Raw genomic sequence first — 24827 nt, 5'->3', positions numbered from 1 at the left:
AGACTGAGGCTTATATCCTGACCATGGCCTGCTTGCTGACTACCGGTAGGATTTCCAGACTTCTTCCGCATTTTCCTACAACTCTCAGGCTGTGACGTGTTGTGCTGACGGCGGCCTTGGTGCTGGCGGAGCTGGGGGCTGTAGCGATTCCGAGTTTCACTGAAGCTCCAAAAGACTACCGGCCCCTCCCTCCCTGCGCCTCGGCGGCCCGCCCAACCGGCTCAAACTCCCGACTGAATCCAGCCCGAGTCTGGGGAAACCTGACGGCCTGGCGAGACAAAAAACAAGACTATCCCGTACCCACCATACACTCAGGTATGCAATCTATTGTGCTCGTATTCATGCATGTGAAAAAAAATGTAAATTGCCTGGTGCGACAGCTGTGAGATTGCACGGGCATTTTTTATTTATTTACGTTTTTCTACCTTCGAAGCTGGGAGGAGGGGAGGATCGTAGGCCCGTTCATTTGGGCCCAGGCCTCAAATGGGCCACAATTAGCTTGTCCTCAACGTAGTTAGCTAGCCATTAAGATACGAAAACAAGGGACTGCAGGGATGATCTTGATGATCCGTATGATACACGAATATATTTGTGGTCGTCTTTGTGAAACATAATGTATCTTTGCATATGTGAAATACTTTGTAGCTAACATTTTTGTTCGAAAACAGATGTACCAATCTCAAACAAAATGGCGCATGGCTTTGAAACAGACGCAAAAGAGCTAACGCTAACGTTAGGGGTTTCTTGTTCGTAGACAAGGGCCGCAGTGGCAGTGGTTGTACAGTCAGTAGCTAGCAGGTTTTGTTAAACTGTCATTTGTTTACAACCGCCCGTACGTGGGTGTGATCAGCTGTCTTTAAATGTGTGTTTTGTGAAACATGTTTTCCTGATTTTATATTGGCAATGGCATGGGTGACACTGTAGTAGGTAAATAGTTAGTTAGATATACTACTTAGCAAGACATTCATTGAGAATATCTTCAATGTTAATTAGCTACAATTGATTTGTATGATATGGTTTAAATATAGCTATGTATCCTGCAAGTTCCCCGATTTTGCAGCCGCAGATAGCTAATACTAGCTATCTGTGAAGCCAACTAACCTTTTGGCAAAATATGAGCCAGTTTTCAATTGAACTGGCACCTTCCTTGTGTTTCGTATTCTTGTGGTACGATTTTTGCAGTTCGCCTAGTAATTACATCATGCGCAGCTGTCTGATACAAGGGTCACAACGAAGCGCACTCACCGCTGTCAATCGCCACCATAGTGTGTGTGATCGATGGTTCGCTAGGCTAGCTAATTAAGTGGCACTACGGCTAAATGTCAGAAACCTTTGTTTAAGCATCGCGATATGACTGATTATTGATTATAAAACGATGTGCATGGTTCAAATGAGTCTCCACATACGGATTTTGTAATGGAAATGTTATGCTTGCATCCTTTATGCAAACAATCTGCAAACGAAATCGTTGCTATAAATATTACTCCTAATGCACCATCCCCTACGCACAGATACACACAGAGCACGGTGCAAACATCAGTTTATATTTTATCACACTACCATGTGTAATTTATTGACTGTATCTTTGCCTTTGCATATGGTTGGAAACCTACAATTCAGAAAATAGCTTTTTTTGTATATACTTCCTTTGCCTAAACCACAGTTAATCTCCAATAAATGGTAGTCTAATTATTCAAGTGTCTTGTTGAGCTTTATTGGACAATAATTTGATGAATGTATGTCTCCAGCTCTTCAGTAACAGATGCAGTGTAAGGACAATGGATGAGGATGAGACAAGGCTTGCACTCAGTTCCCAAGAGCCAAAAATTATATTGCATGGATCAGGTAACGGAGAACAAAATGACATTGTTTATTGGAATACTCCATAGGATATTCTTGCATCTAGCCTCTGTATGGCTGCATTTTGGCCATTTTAAAACTACAAACTGTGTTTTGAACCTGTGAACACTCACGTTCTACTTCCCTTTGTGTTCCAGATGACGGAGGTGCTGGCGGAGAGGAGTTTGTGGTGGAACTACAGGAGACTGTTTTGGTGTCTGAGGGCGAGGGCGAGGGGATGGCAGTGCACAGGTTTGCCCCCGAGGAGCTAGTGATTCAGGACGCCGTCGAGGACGTCGTGGCCGAGTATGTGCACTGCGAGGAGGATGAGGATGTTGCCGTGGAGACCTGTGGGATGTCCTTGGAGGGAGAGGAGGAGGGGGTTGCCATGGGGGACATCCCTGAGGAAGATGGATTGGATCCGGAGCAAGAGGACCCAGAGGGCTGTGGTGACTACCTGATGATCTCTTGTAAGTTTTAGCCCTTCGACTTAAAATCAACACCCCTCTGTTAAGGCAAAATCTCTCATCCTATTATCTCAGTCTCACTTAAATTGAGGTTGTAGTCCGCATTATGTTTGCCGGAAAAGTGCACCATCCATCGCTGGCTCTTGTAAAGTGTGAGTGAGTGAGTGAGTGAGTGAGTGAGTGAGTGAGTGAGGGATGTCTTAATGTTCTAGAAATCCTACTTTTTTTTACTAGTTTCAAATTCCCAGCACACAATCTGCCTTGTTGTATTAGATATGCACGGACAATAGCCAATAGGAGCTTCTCCAACCAACCAGTTGTTGTTTTTTTCCAGGGCGGGGGGGGGGGAAGAGTGTAATTACAGCAATACTCCCTTTTTGTCTTTTCTCATGATGTTTCATGTTGAACTCTTTCTCTTCTCTCGTCCCTGCTTTGTTTTGCCACAGTGGATGAGGCAGGTAAAATGGTGTCAGATGATGGGACAGAGGTCACAGTGGAGGGGGCAGTGGAGGACCAGGAAGTGGAGAAGGATGAAGATGGCCAGGAGGTCATCAAAGTGTACATTTTCAAGGCCGACTCTGGGGAGGATGACATGGGTAAGAGCTACAACCACTTCCACACACTGACTGGAACTTTCTATGTATGCTTTGCATATGTGTTTTTATTGGTTGCCTAAATTGACTGTTTCAGAGAAGTCTGGAAGTATGTGCAGTTATGTTTTAAGTGTTATGCCTGTGCTGTTTGCGTAGGCGAAACGGTGGATGTCAGTGATGGTGAGCCAGAGAGTGTAGCCATGGCGGATACCTCTGGGCGACCCGTCAGAGAGAAGATGGTCTACATGTCTGTTGGAGACTCTCACCACAATCAGGGCAACCATGGTATGTGTTGTTTTTTTTTCTCTCTCTCTTTTTCTTTGTACAGAGGTAAATGTCAACGAGTGAAATATTAAAATGAGTGTGAGAGCACAGTGTTACAGAGGTAATTGTGCGTAATGTAGTTCTTTGGACAAGGCAACAGCCACGTAAGAAGCAAAAATTAATTACATGTATTAAGTACTTAAATATTAATTTAGTTAACTAAGGACATATTAATACGTTTATATAAAGTGCTGGCAAAAATAACAAAAACAGCAATAACAACTAGAGAGGGTACAATTTCTGGGGAAATTGTAGGGTGTGCTTGCTTGCGTCGGTTGCACAGGGGTCTGTATATTTTATATAAAAATGCATCGGGCCTACTTATTATTTATAAAGATTACATAGATTTAAAAGCATCTTTTTTTTGCTGCTCATTTACAACTCAAAATACGAGTGAAGTGTCGAATGAAATATGATGTCTTCTCATTTCCCCTGCAAGAGGCAGCTAACAGGCTGAATCAAAACGAATACATTTGGCAGACCGGTGTAAAAATTGACCTAATCTCTATGACTTAAACGTCCTTTTAAGTTGTCCCTTCTCGTGATATTTTCAGGCATTTAGCCTACTCATATTGCATTCATTCATTAATAAAGAACCCCCTTTGAAGATTATTCTACCACGTTACCGGCAGAAGATAGAATCGCGATTCAAACAGTACCATCTGCTAACTGAAAATATGCCCCCAAAAACGTAAATAAGCTTGACATTTATTTAGTAGAAAATCGCTCATTCATAAAAAGCTCACTGGTAGCGATCATTGTCAGTAACAACGCAAAATGCGATATAGCCCTGTGTGGAGAAGCTGCCCCGGTAAATTATACTACTACAGTACAGTACTAGACTACTGCTGTGTTGGTCTTGGTAGCGATTGCGTTGGTTGAATTCGATTTACATTTAGTCATTTAGCAGACGCTCTTATCCAGAGCGACTTACAGTAAGTACAGGGACATTCCCCCGAGGCAAGTAGGGTGAAGTGCCTTGCCCAAGGACACAACGTCAGTTGGCATGACCGGGAATCGAACTGGCGACCTTCGGATTACTAGCCCGACTCCCTCACCGCTCAGCCACCTGACTCCCCATCATTTTGATTTAACGTTCCGTTGTACGGTTAAGGCTGAAATTAATTATTTTCATGAACAGATTGACAAAGTTTAGGCTGTGGCAATGAAGTTCAGGTTAGTAGTCAGATTGTTTCAACTATTGAAAGACTTTTGAGTAAGGGGAGTGCCGAACATGTTCTGTCACCGTTTGACTTGAACAGCTGAGGAGTTTTTGTTAGCTACTCACACTAGTGTCTCGGGTAGGCTACAGCGTTGCAGTGAGCTACACTGGTTTGAAACCACAGGTAATGGTAATTTCACCAACAAATCGTTTACTAATGTCAGAATAAATCATATAACGAAAATGTATATGTGAGGAATGTTTATTTTAACGATTGAAAACAGATACATCATAGACCACTGTAGTATGTGTTGCCCGGGCAACACAGGCTAATGTCATGATGCTAATACTTCAGTGAAATAGTAGACTACTGTTTCCGAAAGTAGATGTACTTCCTTAATAATATCAGCTTATATTGTACATTACACATCACAATTGTGTGTCATATCACAAAGTAAAATGAGTAAATAGTTATCACCCTGGCCTCTTTTCTTGTGGCGTTTCTGCAGCTGCCTTACAGTAAAGCTATAGTTAGCCTAGCTATCCCCCAAGTTAACAGATGCGAAACGAATGTTCTGCCAAAGGTAGTCACGCGTGTTTTCGTGACATTAGTGCAGACCGGTGTAAAAATTGACCTAATCTCTATGATTTAAACGTCATTTTAAGTTTTTCCCTTCTCATGATATTTTCAGGCATTTAGCCTACTCATATTGCATTCATTCATGAATAAACAACCCCTTTGAAGATTATTCTACGACGTTACCAGGCAGTAGAAGATGGAATCGCGATTCACGGTACCATCTGCTAACTGAAAATATGCCCCCCAAAACGTAAATAAGCTTGACATTTATTTAGTGGAAAATCGCTCATTCATGAAAAGCTCACTGGTAGCGATCATTGTCAGTAAAAACGCAAAATGCGATATAGCCCTGTGTGGAGAAGCTGCCCCGGTAAATTGTACTACTACGGTACAGTACTGGACTACTGCTGTGTTCGTCTTGGTAGCGATTGCGTTGGTTGAATTGGATTTAACGTTCCGTTGTACGGTTTGGGCTGAAATTAATTATTTTCATGAACAGATTGACAACGTTTAGGCTGTGGCAATGAAGTTCAGGTTAGTAGTTAGATAGACTTTTGATTTAAGTACCGAACATTTTCTGTCGCCGTTTGACTTCCTAAACAGCTGTGTACTGTAGCTAGATGTTTTTGTAGTGTGTCTCGCGTAAGCTACAGCGTTGCAGTGAGCTACACTGGTTTGAAACCACAGGTAATGGTAATTTCACCAACAAATCGTTTTCTAATGTCAGAATAAATCCTACAACGAAAATGTATATGTGAGGAATGTTTATTTTAACGATTGAAAACAGATAACGCTACATCATAGACCACTGTAGTATGTGTTGCCCGGGAAACACAGGCTAATGTCATGATGCTAATACTTCAGTGAAATAGTAGACTACTGTTTCCGAAAGTAGATGTACTTCCTTAATAATATCAGCTTATATTGTACATTACACATCACAATTGTGTGTCATATCACAAAGTAAAATGAGTAAATAGTTATCACCCTGGCCTCTTTTCTTGTGGCGTTTCTGCAGCTGCCTTGCAGTAAAGCTATAGTTAGCCTAGCTATCCCCCAAGTTAACAGATGTGAAACGAATGTTCTGGCAAAGGTAGTCACGCGTGTTTTCGTGACGTTAGTGACGTAAGTAGCGTCATTGACTGTGGCTAGCAAATTAGCCACCGTTAGCTTCACTTTTCGCCACAAACACTTAATTTCCACTTAAACCATGCAACGGAACGTAAATTCCAATAGAAGCAACTCAATCGCTACCAAGACGAAACTTTTGACACCTACGTTGTCTATGTAGGCCAAATATTGACTGAGTTTGAGGGGGGCAAAAAGAATAATAAAAATAATAATAATATATATGTGAGAGAACAAAGGTTGTGCCCTTGCCGAAGGCAAAGCACACCCAATAAAAGTAGAAACAACAATGAAGTTGGAACAGCAATAAAAACAGCCACAGTAATAAGCAGTAGCAGCAATAAATATAGCAATAACGCGACAATAAACGCTATCAGCGGAAATAGGTGTATAGACAGCTATAACGGGGAATTAAATGTAATCAAGATAGTGAGGGAGTATTAATGGATGTGTACTTTCAGTAGATTAAGTTTGATGCTTGTGATTCGGAGATTCATGGGGGTAAGAAAGTGTCATGTGCTAAGACCGCGTGGCCATGTATTCAGCGGAATGCGTATGTTTGAATAACAAGCGTTGCGCGCACTTCTCGTGGCCCTGCGTAGGTACGTCAAAGGTGTCCGATGATGTGTACATGGAGGTGGTGGTGGGAGGGGAGGAGCCAGTGAGTCACGAGCGCTCGTACGACGGCACGGCTCTCAGCAAGGATTTCATGCCCGTGGCGTGGGCCGCGGCTTACGGTGAGTAGCAGCTTTCAGTAGGAAACCATTTGGAATAATATACTTTCAACTCAGTTTTCCACTTTTTGGAGAAAACATAAGTAGTCCCGGTTGGTGTAGAACTGTACTTGTGTTTGGTGTGTCAACACGTGGGTTTTATCATGTGTGTGTGCCGATTCCTTCATGTTGTCTGCAGGCGCTGAGGACAGTGAAAGTTGCGAGAACCGTAACGGGGCCGCCAGTGCTCTCCTGCACATCGACGAGTCCGACGGAGGCGACAAGCTCAACAGACAGAGGAGCAAAAGCAAAAGGCGAGCCGAACCGCGGCAGGTCCAGACAGGTGAGGAACATTCGTCCTTGGACCGCTGCTTGTGACGTGTCTTCTAAGAGTCCCCTTGTGGGGAGTTCAGGTCGATATACTTTGTTGTATTTGGTGTCAGTGACTTTGCTCCACCGTAAAGCGTAGCTCCGACCGTAAAGGAGTAGGTTCACTTGATTTTCCCTGTCTAATGTCTCTCTCTCTCTCTCGTTCACCATGTAGCTATCATCATCGGCCCCTATGGCCAGCCTCTGACGGTATACCCCTGCATGCTCTGCGGCAAGAAGTTCAAGTCCCGAGGCTTCCTCAAACGCCACACCAAGAACCACCATCAGGAAGTGTTGACCAGGAAGAAGTACCAGTGCACCGACTGCGAGTTCACCACCAATAAGAAGGCGAGCCTCCACAACCACATGGAGGTCCACACGCTAAGCAACAAGGCCCCGTTCGAGTGCGAGATGTGCGGCAAGGAGTTTCACCAGCAGGCGGCGCTGTTCTCGCATCGGCTACAGCACCACCACCGGGAGCCCAAGAGTGGCCAGGTACCTTCTCAAACCAATAAGATGCACAAGTGTAAGTTCTGTGACTATGAGACGGCCGAACAGGGGCTGCTCAACCGGCACTTGCTGGCCGTCCACAGCAAAAGCTTCCCTCACATCTGTGTCGAGTGCGGCAAAGGCTTCCGCCACCCCTCGGAGCTCAAGAAACACATGCGCACGCACACGGGCGAAAAGCCCTACTCCTGCCTCTACTGCGACTACAAGTCGGCCGATTCCTCCAACCTCAAGACGCACATCAAGACCAAGCATAGCAAGGAGATGCCCTACAAGTGCGAGCGCTGCTTCCAGACCTTCGCCGAGGAGGAGGAGCTGCTGCAACACAGCCTGACCCACGAGGAGGCCAAGACCCACCAGTGCGCCCACTGCGACCACAAGAGCTCCAACTCCAGCGACCTGAAGCGCCACATCATATCCGTGCACACCAAGGACTACCCCCACAAGTGCGCCGTCTGCGGCAAAGGCTTCCACCGGCCCTCGGAACTCAAGAAGCACTCGGCGTCGCACCGTGCCAAGAAGCTGCACCAGTGCCGGCACTGCAACTTCAAGATCGCAGACCCCTTCGTGCTCAGTCGCCACATCCTGTCGGTCCACACGAAAGAACAGCAGGCCTCGCCGGAAAAACCGGAAGCCAAGCGAACCTTTGAGGGGCCGGCCCCCAGCGCGGTAGCAAAGAAGGGTGGCTCCGGGGGGGTCAGCTTTGCCAGTATTGCCAGCGTGCCCAACGTGTCCAGTGGGGGCAAGGGGCCGAGGGAGAGGCGGGTGTACCAGTGCCAGTACTGTGACTACAGCACTGGGGACGCCTCGGGCTTCAAGCGCCATGTGATTTCCATCCACACAAAAGACTACCCTCACCGCTGTGAGATCTGCTCCAAAGGCTTCCGTAGGCCCTCGGAGAAGAACCAGCATATCCTGCGCCACCACAAGGACCTGGTGCAGGGAGAGTGACCTCTCCCCCCCCCCCCCCTCCTCCCCCCTCCCAGGCGTTGGTTCCTTCTTGTGCCACCAACCGACCACAGCAACACTAATGCAGCCACTACCACCACAACATAATCAGTGCAACCTTAGTACTGTGCCTCGCCAATGGAGACCAGTGACATTTGATGTTTGTTTATACGTCTGAATGAGTGTGTGCGTGCATTTTAAACATTAACAAGTAGTCAGCTTTTTTTATTTTCCTTCCTTTAAAAAAATAATTATTCCATCAAGCATATGTATCACCTACACAAAACCAGCTTGCGTATAAGCTCTCTGGTGAAGGTTGACAGAGACTTGTAAAGACTTGCACTTTAACTGCATGTGTCCCATTGCAGGAGACAGTGTGCATGGCAGAGCGTGCAAGAGTCTGGACCCTGTGCTTTTTTGTAGATACATGTTTGTTTTTTTTACTCCAGTCACTCCATTTAGTTCTTATAAAAGTTATAAAGCTTAGTTTGTATCCTCACATAAAATATAAAATGAATCACTTACAGGATGTTCGTATTTAAACAATGAGATGGACTTTGATTTACCCGACAAAAAACGCTTAGTCGTTAAAGAGAGGTACTTCTAATAGCACTTGCCAATTGATTGTTTTAATATTATGAATGCAGTTATGAAGTTCACAACTATAATTAAAGTTCTGAACGTTGTGTGCTTGAGTCGGTTTTGACATACAGACATATGTATCTATTGTGCTTCCTGGTGTTCTGACCCACATTTGTCATCATACGTTTGTATTGTAAGGAGAATTGTTAGAAAAATGGTTATGTTGCTACCCAGTGTCCAAAGGAGTCAAGAGACTGCATCTGGCTGCAACCGTCCCACATAGCAGTGAAAATCAACTGGTCCATCTGAGTGGTCCAATCTGAATGTCATAGCTCAATAAGTTAGCAGTGAATTGTAGATCATGCCAGTGCAGTAAATATCTCCATACTTACAGTTTACATGGCCCAATCAAATATTTGGAATGATTTAAGTGGCCATCTGAGTGGACACACTTAGCAGTAGGGAAGGTGTATCTGGTACCACTGATTCAAATGACTATGGACTGAATTACCCATACAGATCTGCTCCTATTGTTGGAAAGGAAATTGTATTTGTTGTACCCTTGGTAGAACTAAAACAGTGAGGGCTGGTGGTATATTTGTGTTCTGGCTTTTTTTGCCTGTTATCATTTCTGTTTTATATTTATTTCATCATGATTTGTTGTATAGTTCAGTGTAACTAGAATTCTATGGGACGTAAATTATTGTTTTGTACACAAATCTGTAAAAAGTGTGTAGATGTAAACATTTGTGAAGGAGAAGGAATCATTTGAACTGTGTTATGGATGTACTTGGTGTATTTGTTAAAAAAAGAAAACGGGAGCTAAATAAAAAGCTAAAGTATTTTACCTGTGGGTCTCTTTATTTATGTGCTCCACCTAAGATCTGTAATAAATGTGTCAGCCAGCCAGTAGTGGTTCAAAAGGGGGTTGGATTCAAGTAGGCCACGAACAACTTAACCCTTGTGTTCTCTTCGGGTCATTCTGACCCATCAGTCATTGTGACCCACCGTTGTATTGCGACAACTTTACTGCATACAAAAACAAAGTGAAGCATTTTCTTTTAACCGTCGGGCTGTCTCAGACCCCCCACATTGCGAAGGTTAAAAGAATTTTTTTTTTTTATATTGGGTAAAATTGGGTAAACACAACGATGGTTCGTTATGAACCTTTGGGTCATGTGACCCGAAGGCAGCACGAGGGTTAAAGGGTGTTGGAGGAACGGCAGGTGAGCTGGACTGATTCCGGTCGGTGGAAAGGGGTCAGGTGTACACCCTCTGTCCACGTTGCAGACGGGTCTTGGGTTTGTACGTTGCAAAACAATCGGATATGGTGCATTGCTGGGTAGACCGTGCTAGTGTGTATGATTCAGCATAAGAATGCTTCAGGAAGTGTTTTACTGCTCTCGCTGTAATTATTGTGAGTGCTGTTTTGGGGCTTGGTATTTGCTTAGTCTGTCCAGGCATATCAGGGGAAATTGTTTTGCATGTTTATTTATTTTGTGTGACTCCCACGCTCGCAGAATGTTGGGGAAGCGCTGGTCCAACTCGGATAGGAATGCCCTATCTTTCACGAGTGTCAAGTGTGTTGATTGGAAATGTATATGATCACGGTGCAGTGTATGCACTATAAGTTTCAATCAAAGTTTCAGTCAACATAGAACAACAGATTACTGGAGAATATTTTATTGGAACTTCTATTGTTACAAATCCGGGAAGGTAGAAGGTCAGCAGCATCCATGTGGTATTTGTCAAAAGAATTTGGGCGCACACAGGCCTCGTCTTGGCCTTTTTACCACCGTGTCGCCAGGGCCATCAAGAGACTGCTGTTTGTGGGTTGCATTCAGGCACTACACTCATCTAGACAAAGACAAAAAGACATTTGTAAGATTTTTTTCACACACAGTTGTCAAACTATAAAAGAGAAACTTTTAGGAGAGTACCATTTTTGGGGAGGATAGCGATGTTCTCTGGCAGGATTCCAACTTCCACGGAGAACTGCCTGAACTTATCCAACAGGTCTGGGCTCAAGTCAGTCCCACGGCCTGAAGATAAAACAGGTCAATGCAAGTACTTGTCAAGAGAAACATGCCAAGCATTCTCCATGTCACCACATCCAGACCCAGTATAGAATGACCTCCGAGTAGTGGGGGGCCACTGGGCAATCGAAACAGGTTAGGATTAGTCTGCGGCAACTGACTACCAATTAACTGTACGTGATTATACATGACTTTGTTATGTTCAGTTGGATGTGGCCATGTTACACTACACATACAGTTTGTGTATAAACTGACAAGGGTGTGGCAATGAACAAGGTGTTGATATGGAGGCATGTTCACTATGCCAGGACCTGGAGGAGGATGGGACAGTGACCTTACCGTAGAGTTTATTGAGAGTGGTAGTAACGCCCCCCTTGGTCTTGATAGTGTGGATGAGGGCGTACTCATCGTACTTCACATCAACCACACGCATGTCGTTTTCATTATTCCAGCCTAAAGTGAGTGGAATGAGAAGACAAGGTGTGGCAAAAAAAACGAGGTTTTGCCAACTCCGAAGTACTGTATTTTTGATGGTGTTTACGTCTCGTATATTTGACACTCACGTTCGCTCTTGAAGATGAACTTTCCACTCACGTCCGTTTTCTGAGCCAAGTGGGACATTCTCCAGCAAGAGCCGTCAGAACTGGAACGCACAGTCAAATGGATCCTCACTATCTCCTCTTCCCCCGTTACAGCCCACACACAAGCACAGAGTCAATCTCGACGCGTCGACTTGTGTCTGTCTCCACCCGTTGGGTCACTTACTTCAGGCTGGCGTACGCCATGTCTAAGTCCCCGTTGGCAGTGGGTGTCAGAATGGCGGTGCCCATCTTCATGCTACTTCTGTGGTTCACAAACCACTGGGCATCAGTGGCGAAGCCAATCAGATACCACTTCCCGGCCATCTATAGAGAAGAAAGAAATGTGATCTAAATGAAGCACACATCACTATCGTATCCACAGAGCTGTACGAGGAGGTACGAGGATGGTCAACCTGAGTGCAGTATGAACGCTGCAAAGAGATACAAATGTTTCAAGTATCACAGAGCTTGGAAAGCAATGGGGTCCTAACCTATTCCATAGCACAACCTAAAACTACAAAAAAATTGCATTTCACTTACAAGTTGTCATTCTTAGTCTTAATGTTGACCAACATTATCATCATTTAAGGCACTGCATCCCTGATTTCCTCAGGATTGTTCCATTCCTCGTCGCTTTATTTTTCTGTTCATTTTTAGTTTGTCTCTCTATGGGATCTGCTATCATTCGACTTGTTTTCTTACCCGTTGCACGTTGAAGTCTCCTTGGGGAGTGACCTCCGTCGAGACAACCAGAGAGCAGAGAAGGACTCCCAGTGCTCCCAAGAGCAGATTTGCCATCGCTAAACAGCTGAGCAGGGTGTCTCGCAGGGACAAAAAGAACTGACCTCAATGTAGGTTTTTCACTCTGGGGTCTGTCACTCCTATATATACAGTTTGTCAGGCTGATGTTACGTAACTCCACCCCTCCTCTCCTCCCTTTACCCGTCAAACCCTCCCTGAAGCACACACACATATAATAACACACAGACATTGATGGCCAGGTGCATACACACCCGCACTCTGGCCGCTGTATGCAAACACAATGACCTTCCCTAATAGACATAAAAATAGAAACAGGGGAAAACAAACTTGTTGGGGGGTCTTAGTCCTCTTTCCTCAGTCTCTGAGGTTGGGAGAGATGCCTTCAAACCCGTTTACTATCTTCAAAGTTCTAAGCATGTATCTTTTTGCATCAGCAACAACCATATAACAGCACTGAAAGTGGTTCAACTTGGCAGTAAGGCTTTAGGAAACAAGGATAGTACATCCAATAAAGGTTTGTGTTGCCGGTAGAAATTCCATTCCTATATGGAATGGAATAATACTGTATGTGATCACGTGTGCATCAAAGGGGGTCTCAAAGCTCTTGTGTAGGTAGCATTAACGTGACAATTTAGAAGCAGCAGACAGACAATAATCAACAAAACAGTGACTGCCCCTCCAGTTCTTTCTGCGGTCACAGAACAGAATAAAATTCAACTGTCAGCACTTTTGAGTCCTCCACCCCCGTCTAATTCACACACATGCTGTTACTCTGTGGTGTGTGTGTGTGTGTGTGTACCAGAGGCAAATCACCAAATCAGCTCTTCACAGTTTGAGTTTGAGGGCATGGTAACACAGAGTAATTAAAATCTTATATAACACAATTTTTGGGTTGTGTGAGTTGACTTGACTGGTATGAAGATGCACAGCTCTCAGATCCCAGATAGGATCACCTGAGACAGGTCTGAGCATGTTCAAGACACAGTCCCAGCTGCAACCCACATTTCTTTTTTGACAGCTTAGACAGGTACTGTGGTTGACCTAAAACCATCAAACTTTTCAAGCTAATTTGAGACGCATTTTCATGGAAACATTTTAATGTCTTTATTTAACAGGCACTACACCGCAGTGAATCAATAATGCATATAGAAAGTGCAGTTGAAAAGGTGATTGTGTGTCCATTTAGTAAATGATTGTATATTTATGAAACACAGATGAAAATGTATGAAAGTGATTATTTAATAGATAATAATAAATGAAAAGCATGACACGTGACATGAAAAGCTATTTAGAACAATATTTACAGGCACATAACTTCATTTCTGAGTCTTCCTCAGTTCACCTTCCTCTTCAACTGTTGAGAGCACTCTTCTAAGATGAGTGCTGGAGGGTGTGACTGTCATTTTACATTACAATCCTTTTGGTGCAAATCAACGACTCTCCCAGACGAATGACTGAGTGACAAGTGACAAAGGGATTCGATTATTCAGGTCTCTGCCAATACAGCTCTAAGGTCTCATACATATTTGTTGTGCATTATTTTTGTTCTGTTAATTATTGGGTAACCACTGCCTCCCTTGCTTACAGATTGGAGAAACAAAGAATTATACACGAATCACTCAACAACGTACACTTTAGAATCAGATTTAAGCATCAGGTTGTGTTAGTGGGGATCTAGACATAGGCGGCGTAAAAGTGCCGGGTGCTGACTGCCTTTGATGCTGTTCAGACTGGCGACGAGGGGGCATTAGTGGATGAGCAACTTCAGTCTGGTCTTGTCTAGCTCAACTATTATAAGGACAATGTGCCACGCCCACCATTCGCAAAAAGCCACTGTCAGGGCATCAATAAGCAGACGTCTGATAGTCTTATTCCTGCCCTAAAAGTAACTTCACTGTACATTTTGTCGTAGCCTACTAGTCTTATCGTCCTTGGCCAGTACGCTACAGAGTTCCTCTTATTCCAAAACTTTTATCTTGCCACAGACTCCCCCTTGTGCGAAATTGTATTTAACTACAGCTTTATCAGGGAAGACCTGCCGATGTATTTCATTGATAGGCAGTGTGACAAAAGGCACGTCTGTAGCCTATCATAGAACGTATTAAACGAATTGGGGGCCCGGCAGTTGGTGGGGTGGAGTTGTAAACGTGAACTTTCACACGTACGCATGAATACAAAGAGGACAGTGAAAAGTGGCAAAGACCACACGAAAAATGTTCGTTCTTGGGGTTTGCTCATTTGCTTGCTTGGCGCTATCACTGACCTTAGGTGAAGAGACGCACGATGGAGTTTGGCAGTGTACCGGTGCGGTCGACAGCCAGTGTTCTAAACCATACGGAGTTGATCTTGGAACCACAGGTAGGCTGTTAGGCTATCGAGTTTTTTTCTTTCTTTTTCAATCCTTTAGACGTAGCCCAAGTTTAGATATTTACCCCACAGTCACTTCGCTTCAATCTTGTGTAGAAGGTGTCTATATCGTAATGTCTCGAAACCGTATAGCCATGTCTGGACTTTGTCATGTTATCCCAGTTTGTCCTACATTGCCTGTTCGACTTGCTAACCTATCACACCCATATTATATCAACTTTAATACTAACCCCAACCCTAGATTGTTTGAACTGATAATTTCGTGAGATGACCCACTGAAGGGTCAATGACCCTTCAGTCATCTTTGTCAGTGGCAGCAGTGGTCTCTTCCTATAGGGGGAAACCTTTTGAGATGTTTTTTGTTGGTCAATATAGTTGATAGACTGTGATAGTTGGCAGACTGTAAGCAACTACCATTTGACAATATCCTACATTCTATAGGCCTATGTCATTTGTTGTATTTTTAAGGTATATTATGTATGCTGACTATTTTCAAACCTTCAGAGCAACCTTTCTCAATCCAGGTTCTTCGGACCCCCTGCCCTGCATGTTTGAGATGTTTCCCTCTTCCAACACACCTGGCTGAATGGGTCGTTAGCTCAGCAGAAGTCTGATAACGAATTTAAATCAGGTTGTTGAAAGAGGGAAACAATTAAATGGGGGAGGGGGTCCCAGGGACGAACATTGAGAAAGGTCTTGATGTTAACCCCACATCCTGTTAGCGTGGGGGTGGTCTTTGTGGGACTCAAATTTCCATAACATTGTAAAAATGTGTAAACCATTAGTCAAGGCGATGTCATGTTATCACAGTTGTTTGCAAGCACATTTAAGTTGTCCTACATTGGTAAATAATTGTCTATTGTCTGCTTTCCATCTCTTAATTAGTGGTCATTAAATATGTCTCAGTAGCCCAGAACACTGACCTCATGTCTTAAACCGACTTCACTCAAAAAAATCTTCCTTTAATTTATTGTATACAGATTCAGAGGTGTCTTATGAGCAGCTGAAAGCCATTTTGTCCGGTGGCAACGTCCAACTGTTTGATGTCCGTGATCCAGATGAGTTTATTGACGGGAGGATTCCAGGTTCTGTAAACCTCCCACGTGAGTATCATTTACAACGTGTGTGTGTGTATGTATATGTGTTTAAATAATTATAACTCTCTAAGTGTAATAATGTTGTCTGTGTAGTTGGAGAACTCCAGGAGGATTTGAGACTGAGCCCAGGTCAGTTTCATCAGATGTTTGGAGTATCACCTCCTCAGAAGGATGACACCAACATTGTGCTCTATTGCCAAAGAGGGCGTCGGAGTGCAAGCGCGCTTAACACAATGTTGGGTCTGGGCTTTAACAGGTAGCTTTGAGGTTTTCTCAACTTCTGTGTACAATGTCAGATAAGATCATTTAATCATCACCGTACGAGGAAATTGTGCTTTGCTGTCAGTGATTACACAAACATGTTTGTTTAACAGCAGTATTCACTTGGATTATTTGCTGAGAATTAGCATCACTTTATTGATCCTCCCTCTTCTCACAGGGTTCGTCATTATGCTGGAGGGTACGCTGATTGGGTCCAGCGTGAACAGCAGTGAAGATCCACTTGAAAACATCCATAGAATTCCATCCATATGCTGTGAAATGTACTGAACTACTTGAGACAAAGGGAGTAGGGATTCAGTTGAAGAAATGACAAGTGTCCAGGCAGGATCATTTTGCAAAGACCAAGTCATATTCTTTTAGCTGTCTCAGGGATGAGAAATACTGTAGGCCTGCAATACATTCCCAAGAAATCTTACTCATATTTCTTACCCTAAAAGCTTTTGGGTAGGTTCAACAAGGTTCAATACTTTTTCTGCTAACCAATGAAATACCGGGAAGTGATGACAGTATGAAAAAAATAGTAGCAACTTGCGAAAATGTTATGACAGCAGGGGAATTTTAATCACTTTTTTTATCAGATGTTTTTTTTAAACAAAGTGTACTTGAAAGTTACACACCTTTTGTCTTTACAGATCCCAATCTCCATTAAATTGTGCTCATCATTGAGCTTCTTGATAGCTACCATTTTTTTCTGTGCCATCTTTAGAGTAAAGGTATCAAATACATTGTGTCTTGGTTTATTTAAATAATACATAAGTAGTTCAATGTTCAAGAAGAGATTACAGTGGATGGATGGAACTTATCAGTTTCCTATAGATAGTAATTTAATTGTGAATATACACAGTACTTCTTTAAGCCTGGGAAGTCACACAAATATTTGATCATCTGGCTGTTTTGGCATCATGTGCAGAAACAGCTTGGTTTCGGAAGTCAATTAATGCACACGTGCAGCTATACATTTGATCTGTAGACTGAAAGTACATTTGTGAGTTTGTTGGGAAAAAATGTAGGCTTATGTACATCAACATCTACAGTACACATCTTGCTACCTGTTTTGAATTTGCTTATCATAAATAAAGCCACACTTTCAGTACAACTGTTCAGAGAGGGTTGTCTGCTGAAGGTAGTTGTCGAATCATGGCTAAACCAGATTTGTGTGTTTGGAGGAGAGTATTGCAGGCTCTCCCATGGTCAGGAACTCTGTCCAGTTACGCAAGAAGCCGCGTGAGTAAACACCCGTGTCCACCACCAGGCCACACAGGCGGCTTTGGCTTGTTCTGTTCCTCAAAGCAATCTGTGCCTCCCGCTCCGTCACGTTGTAGCTGACGTTTACCAGCTGCAGCACGAGTAGGTGTAGCAGTCCTCCCGTGACGATGCTGCTGTACCAGGCACAGGTGAAGCAAAGGGCAGAGCTGTAAATATGCAGAGTATTATCAGTTTAGCCATTTGCCATTTGGTTTCCTACCTGGTGCCAGGAAGGTTGTCAATTCAAAATTCAGCTTCGGTAAAGGATTGAAATGTAAATAACTTCTAGATACAACGCCTTTTAATCTGCAGACCATTTACTGTAACGTAATGCAACATATCGTACTTGGCTGGGACACTATTGTGTCTTCTCATGTCAGCCTCAAGGGGGGGTTAAGATGTTAGGTGTTTACCATGATAGCATTCAGGTGCTTCGTTTGTGGGCTCTAACCATTCCTATTCCAAAATCACGATTAGCCTTTAAAACACTTGGACCGCGGGAGCAGTCTCCCTGACTGTTTTGAGTTTTCAAAAGCACATAACTCTGTTTGAATGAATGTTACACGCTGATCAGTCCATTACTTCTGACAGTGAAGAAAAACAGTAAATGTAATGGAGAGAGAGAGGGAAGGACATGCAGGAAATGGCCCGGGCTGGATTCAAACCTGGCCCCCTGCGGCAAGGCCTTAGACCAGGACACTCCAACCCTGTTCCCGGAGAGCTACCTACCTGTTGGTTTTTGCTCCAACAACACTTATTTGACCTGATTCCTCACAAGTTACCTAATCAACCTGCTAATTATTTGAATCAGGTGTGCTGGATTAGTGTTGGAGCGAAAGCCTACAGACAGATAGCTCTCCAGAAACAGGGTTGGAGACCGCTGCCTTAGACCATGGTATGGATACTTGATAGGTGAGCCACCTCAACACCCTGTTTCATATCTACTGTTATGCTAGTTTAGAGGGTCTATAATACAATTATTTGGGGGGGTTTATTCACAGGGAGTAGTGGGGGGTGAATAGGACATGAGGAATACTGGTAGGGTACCTTCTATTCACGCCTAAAACCTCAGCCCCAAAACATCAATTCCTCTGCGTGACTACTGACTACCCCCATTGAAGCACATATCACCTCCCATTACCAACAAACTCTACATTTAACTGTAGCTTACCACAGCTACGACTAAACGTACTGTGCCACAAATGGTCCGCAGATTAAATGAAACGAAAACATCTGTAGATGTGACATACGAGGAAGTGATTTCAGAGTGTGCCTGTTCTGACGGTATGACAGTGTACCTGTAGTGATTGTAGACACCTGGGCAGTAGAGCAGGGCAGTGAGAAGGTACTGGCGTGGACACACGCTACGGAGCACCAGACTGATCCCATATAGACAGGTTAGTAGGAAGACCAGGAGGGTCATCAGGAAACTGCGATGGTTGGCCTGGCCTACACAGCTGTTTATCCTGTCTCCACAGTGACACACACACACACACACATACACACACACACAAAGACACTGTGGCTAAAATTAAAACATCCCCAAACTCGACCATGTCCACACGTGAACAATCAAGAGCAAGACCACATTCCCTTGTCTGGTGTGTGCGTGTCTAAAGGCCAATGGTGACAGATTGTTCTGGTTTGAGCCTGCTTCACCTTGTTGGGGTGGGGGTGAACTCCTGTGGGCTTTGCATATGTCTCTTCAGCCTGCCTGACTTTAGTGAGTCTTCTATCGCCTGACCGTCCTAGTTAAACGATTTGGTAGAGAGTTTTTTGTGCACTGAGAATTGTAGATAACAGATTAGAGTCGGAGAACTGAAAGTTGCACGTGTGTAAACGAAAGAACTGCAAAGGGACACAGGGTCATCTGCTTGGTCAATACTTCTCTATCCACACAATAGCCTCCACTACCCAACATCTGTTACTTACTCTTACATTCATCACTCACTCACTCACTCACGAGTCACGACTGGTATGCTAAAACTAAGTGAACAAGCACTTATCTCTCTGGATAAATGACACTTCATTCAACTGTCTCAATGAGTGTCATGTTTTGCCATTTTGGGACATGACCAATCCTGACCAATTTATAAACCACCATTTGTAGCGGTATAGTCATAATATAGTTGTTCTTGCAATTCGGAAAGATAATTTCTGCTTCTCCAAATGATTTACCCATTTCCACCTTACAACATGTATTCAAAACTTCATGAATACATTGTATTCTTGCCTGCCTACACAAAATACTCTAAATTAACAAAGCAAAAATTTTACGCATGTATTATTAATCAAAGCTGAGCACACTGACTGAAGTAGTTATGTTTAGTTCTTGGCCAAACATTCCTTGCATCCATTGATTTCTTGTCAGTGACCCATCAGCATTATCCAACAGGTGGTATCTCATTAGTTCCATTCTAAGCCAACACAGCGGGCTACAAGTCTGACCAATGCCAGCTTCCAACCACCATCATGCCCTGGCAGCTGAGTCCTGCCAGAAGTGTGAATCACTTCAGTCCTGGTTTCTTACTGTCCTGACTCTTGCCATTAAGTCAACCAAGTATGCCATACTGTCCAAGAATAATAAACAGAGAGTCTACTCGACAGAGCTGCCATACTGTCCAAGAATAATAAACAGAGAGTCTACTCCACAGAGCTGCCATACTGTCCAAGCATAATAAACAAAGAGTCTACTCCACAGAGCTGCCATACTTCCAAGACTCTGAAATGCTAAGGTAATTTAGCATTAGCTTGGAAGAGTGAGGTAAAAGTTGAGAAACACACATGGGTCACAACCTTACTGGAACCCACCAGACACAGTGATGGTCCAGGCGGAGAACACAGGCGCCACAGATGCGACAATGTCCCGCCCTCGGGGGGCGAGTCACTTTGCACACCGGACATCTGCCTCTCTTCCCCGGGACAGCCTCAGCCGGCAGCCTCACAGCTCCAACACTGGTGTCAGACACCTCACACTGGCTGGCTCCATTGACGTGGTGGTCAGAGCCTCTATTGAGCTCTTGGCCGTGAGTGGTGTTCAGACTGTCGGCATCATCGAATGAAGGCTTCACGAATCCAGGCCCTCTCTTGGTACGGATAAGGGAGACCAGGGTGAGAACCACCCCGACGGTCACAGTTCCCAGCTGCAAGTGACTAACATCCCCACGCGGTACTATTTCTGTGAGGAAGAGGTAGTACATGTACGCCAGGGAGTAGAGTGCCAGGGTGAGGAAGAACAGGGTGCGTCTCTTCTTCTTGTGCGTTGCGTAATAGTACCACAGCACCAGGCCGGGCATGGCAGTCAGGATGATGATGCCCAGCAAGAAATGCAAGGCTGCCACGTGCAGAAGGACAGGCAGCAGCATCAGAGCAGGAACCATGGAGATCTCAACCTGCCGGTCATCTGACAGCAGGGGCAGCCTCAGGTGATCCAGCACAGGTGGTGTGTTTTGGAGCTTGGCCTTTAGACATCTACAGGATGACAGAGAGATTGAAAAGGATCAAGAACGAAGGTAGGATTGAAAGACAGAGAAATGGGACAATATGTTTTTGGGGGGCCATTATCTTCTTCTCCGACCATCTGACCTGTTGCAGGCTTCATCCAGATCCTCACTGTCACAGCAGCATCCGCATGGGTCGACGTCACACTCACAGCAGCACATCGGATCGTCCGGTTCTGGGGGCTTAAACTTCTCCTTTTTCATGGTGACTTATCTGTTATTCTACTGTGTACCGTATCTATTCAAACGAGGAGCAAAAAGAAGGAATCGGAAACTGGCGAAAGCGACACTGTACCACAGGCAGGCCAAGACAACTGAACAACAAAAACATACCATTCAAGTAAAAAAAAGGATAATGGCCTTTATCTACCATTTTGAATGGAGATTTAGAGGGCATTAAGGCTCATAATCCAAGTGTATGGGAGCAGCCTGAGGTAAGCAATGTACTTTTACACTGGAGACCTGGGTCGTCATTCTGGCTACATCAAGTGAGAAAAAAGGGTGTGATAAATCCACAGACTCCTCCTGGTGCTCTGAGAGCGCTAATGGCGCTACAACTGACCACTCATGCCTCTCGGACAACATCGTCTTCACGCTGAAACGAAGCCTCCTCCACAACATTCTACCCAGTCAGCAGCTACTTCTCCAAACCCCACGCACCCAACCACATCTTCATCCAACCCACACCTCATCACCAAGGCCATCAACATCGTGTCATCTTAATGAGACCTGGCACCACTTTGCAAAATAACTCATTTGTGGAACTTAACCACAATTTACTTTTGTAGTTTCTTAAAATAGCTTTTATACTGTTATACTAGCATCAACTGGCTTCTTGTGTTGTAGAGTACTCCATTAAATTGTAGACTATAGTATGCCCTATAAATACTGTTCTAATGAACACACAACAGTCTTACTGGTTAACACTGGAAAATAATTTTGGATCCATTTGGAAAAATAAATATCTGTAGGTTCTTAATGAAATAGGCATTTCTATAATATTCAGGATGTGATCCAACCCCAGAGGAGTACAACTCATTTCACTTTTAGAAACAAGGCCAATATGTCCACAGGGAAAATCTATCTAGGACAAAAAAAAAGAACAAAGGTCCTCAACGTAGGCATCAATCATGAAGGCAGGCTGAAACATCTGAATAACTGCCAGTGTTGGCTTTGTTATCGAACACATAACACAAGTTACAATTACTGGCTCTCCTTGACCTAGCCCACGAGTTTGGAAACCCCTTTCCTTTTTTTTTTTTTTTTGGCAATTTCCTATAAAGTCTAGTACTTTGTTGAAAAGAAAAATATTCTTAAAAGGCTATTCTGTTTTAGAGGTTAGAATCCTAAGCAACCTGCCCAGTGGTGAGTAGCCTGTTGGTTGTAACGTGGACCACTATAACAGGTGTTAAACCTTGTTACTGGATAGATTATTAGGTGGGCATTTGAATGTACCTTCTTTTTATGCTTTTAGCCTACCGCATACAAGGTGTTAAAAAAGTTTTCTTTCGTAACAACCCTCTTCTAATTGTACTACCCCCAGCTTGGCCAAATTGGCTACTTATCGTTTTACGGTTGATTATAGGAAACTTAAAAACCGGTGATATCACATTTTTGAAACTTCAAACCTATTTTCCCATTTCCTTTAGTTTTAATGGAAATCAAATTGTAAAATGAAGTGCAAACACAACCATGAAAACAAGTAAGTTAAACATTTCCAAAAATATTCAAAGTCCTTCGCAGGGTATTCGATCATAACTTACGTTTCAATGTTGATGTCCAAATAAATTGAAATAGTTCTTCTACTATTCGGTTTGATGACAAGAACTAATGAAGTCAGAGTTCTTGGTTTTTGAAGAGAGTCACGTCTGGCTGTGGTGGCGACAGTGGAACAGCGTGTAGAGAGGGTTCGTATTTCAAGGATTCCCAGGCGGACAGCTTCTCCACAGTGCCTCAGTGGTAGGTGCCGTAGAGACATAACGTAGGCTACGTGTAGAAGTGAAAGCAATTAGCCTACAACTGAAGAGCATCTTTTGTCTACGGATATTACAATAATACATGGGTTGGGTATAGCTACTGGACCTAAATTAGGCTACTTTAAATGTCTTTGGTATCAATAAAACGACCCTTTCTCTCTTTAGTCCGCTGTTAGATCTTGTTTAATGGCTTGTACATTTAGTCTGATAATGTAGGCCTATTTAGTCGCATTTTGGTTATACTGCTGCAATTTCGGGAAGGTTGTTTTTCGGTCTCTTTTGTCTAGGGTTTGATGTGTTTAGCTGCACGGAACACAGGCCATAGTTATCTCAGACTCTCATTTGCTCACAACACCAACGTGTTAAAAAATCTTCAGCTACAACTCTTGACAGCTCACACTGGATTGAATGACACTAAGTGGGGAAGACTTTATAGGCTACAGGCGGTTATGCAAGGACCAGGGTGTCGGGGTATTTGAGGGACAGTGTAGCCCCACCCTTTGGCATCATATTTCCTCCAGCCAGCCATGTGACCCTTCCCCCCAGCTCCGCATAGAACAGTATTGAAGAGGGTTTCTGATACTTCTTAGACTGAACCCATTGCATCTGTAACTTGAAGGGACTATTTGAGATCCTCAAGACAGAGCTGTATTGTACACTAATTACTGCATGTTCCTTTTACACACTCTCTCACAAACACACACACACACACATACAGACACACACACACACACACACTCATATTACAAGCAGGGAGATGCAGAGATGGCTGAATCCTCCTACTGTCTACTCTGGTGGTCTTCTGTGGATGATCCAGATCAATTCAGAGACTGATGTTCCCTTGGCTTGCTTACCATTAGGCAGAAGAAAGGAGTACTGAAAGCTTAAACCACATGCATTAAACAAGAGAAAGACACTAATCCAATTTTTGCAGAGTAATGCAGTCAGCTGCAGACAGCACACTGTAATAGGTTGAGTCTCATGTGTAAAGCCACGCTCAGCAGTGTATAGCTAGAACTGTAGTCAAGTAAGCACATTTGATGGGGATTTTAAAATAAAGTTGGGCATTGTACATCTTCATTCAATATGAATTTTCATTTAATTGGAAATATTATATGATTACATTCATATAAAGTATATGTTCGAATAATTATTGTATTATCCATGCAGGTACACACTAGAAGTAGGCGGCCAATGGTCAATGTTTTTCATTTTCTTATTCCCCTCAAAGTTGGTGAGTGCTACCAAACATATTTGGATGTTTTTGGGGGAAGCATATGTGTTTTGAGTTTAGCACCAGAGTGAGAGCTTCGTTCTCGAAAGGTCAGTCCTCCACTGTACCCTTGTATCACTACCCAGAGACCGATCCCTAACTCATTCTACAGTTCTCTGCCAAGAGAGGGGGCCCTATTGGCACAGCAGACCCCAGAGAGTCAACTGTAGAAGGGAGGGCAGGCGGCCCAATGAAGTGACATTTTCAAACCAGCAGGGAAGGGATAAGAAAAAAACAGGTGATAGACAAACACAACTGTATGTGTAGTTTAAACAATTGTCCTCTATTCATAGGTGGGGATAGAAGACTAAATCTGTCAGCATAATTGAAATGTGATAAACTGGGATGTCAGTGTCCCTATGACTAATCATATTCTGAATGTTGTTTGTCTGGTTTATTTGAAAAAGAGAAGATATTTTATTGTGTGTTGAATAACACATCTGTATAATTTGTGGGTTACGGTTAAGGGTTGTTGGTTAATCTGTCAGTATATCAG

At 43.7% G+C, this 24827-nt stretch overlaps 4 protein-coding genes across 6 annotated transcripts; 2 read left to right on the top strand and 2 right to left on the bottom strand.

Moving 5' to 3' along the window:
* Window positions 1–165: 165 nt before the first annotated feature.
* Window positions 166–10045, top strand: LOC136933778 (zinc finger Y-chromosomal protein 1). Its single transcript, XM_067229296.1, has 8 exons — window positions 166–315; window positions 1749–1845; window positions 1998–2309; window positions 2753–2902; window positions 3056–3184; window positions 6696–6830; window positions 7006–7149; window positions 7351–10045. The coding sequence occupies exons 2-8, from the start codon at window positions 1779–1781 to the stop codon at window positions 8631–8633; spliced, it is 2220 nt and encodes a 739-aa protein (XP_067085397.1). The 5' UTR covers window positions 166–315; window positions 1749–1778; the 3' UTR covers window positions 8634–10045.
* Window positions 10046–10873: 828 nt separating this feature from the next.
* On the bottom strand, window positions 10874–12683 carry zgc:153704 (Lipocalin-like). The gene is made up of 6 exons (XM_067229067.1): window positions 12532–12683; window positions 12014–12153; window positions 11812–11891; window positions 11588–11701; window positions 11153–11254; window positions 10874–11069 (listed from the first exon to the last, which is right to left on the bottom strand). The coding sequence occupies exons 1-6, from the start codon at window positions 12625–12627 to the stop codon at window positions 11053–11055; spliced, it is 549 nt and encodes a 182-aa protein (XP_067085168.1). The 5' UTR covers window positions 12628–12683; the 3' UTR covers window positions 10874–11052.
* Window positions 12684–14783: 2100 nt separating this feature from the next.
* LOC136933801 (thiosulfate:glutathione sulfurtransferase-like) lies at window positions 14784–17062 on the top strand. The gene is made up of 4 exons (XM_067229325.1): window positions 14784–14949; window positions 15939–16061; window positions 16149–16311; window positions 16495–17062. The coding sequence occupies exons 1-4, from the start codon at window positions 14805–14807 to the stop codon at window positions 16547–16549; spliced, it is 486 nt and encodes a 161-aa protein (XP_067085426.1). The 5' UTR covers window positions 14784–14804; the 3' UTR covers window positions 16550–17062.
* LOC136933799 (palmitoyltransferase ZDHHC23-A-like) lies at window positions 16875–22935 on the bottom strand. 3 transcript variants are annotated; one of them, XM_067229322.1, is made up of 5 exons: window positions 22846–22935; window positions 21168–21320; window positions 20394–21053; window positions 18881–19048; window positions 16875–17749 (listed from the first exon to the last, which is right to left on the bottom strand). In XM_067229322.1, exons 2-5 carry the CDS (start codon window positions 21284–21286, stop codon window positions 17479–17481), a joined length of 1218 nt encoding a protein of 405 aa, XP_067085423.1. In that variant the 5' UTR covers window positions 21287–21320; window positions 22846–22935; the 3' UTR covers window positions 16875–17478. The 3 variants fall into 3 exon arrangements, with proteins under 3 accessions (XP_067085423.1, XP_067085424.1, XP_067085425.1); XM_067229323.1 differs by having other exon boundaries at window positions 16875–17716; XM_067229324.1 differs by having other exon boundaries at window positions 16875–17713.
* Window positions 22936–24827: the final 1892 nt, after the last annotated feature.

The sequence above is a fragment of the Osmerus mordax genome, chromosome 25 (assembly GCF_038355195.1).
Source record: "Osmerus mordax isolate fOsmMor3 chromosome 25, fOsmMor3.pri, whole genome shotgun sequence".
Taxonomy (NCBI): Eukaryota; Metazoa; Chordata; class Actinopteri; order Osmeriformes; family Osmeridae; genus Osmerus; species Osmerus mordax.
This window is presented reverse-complemented; position numbering and strand designations above follow the sequence as displayed.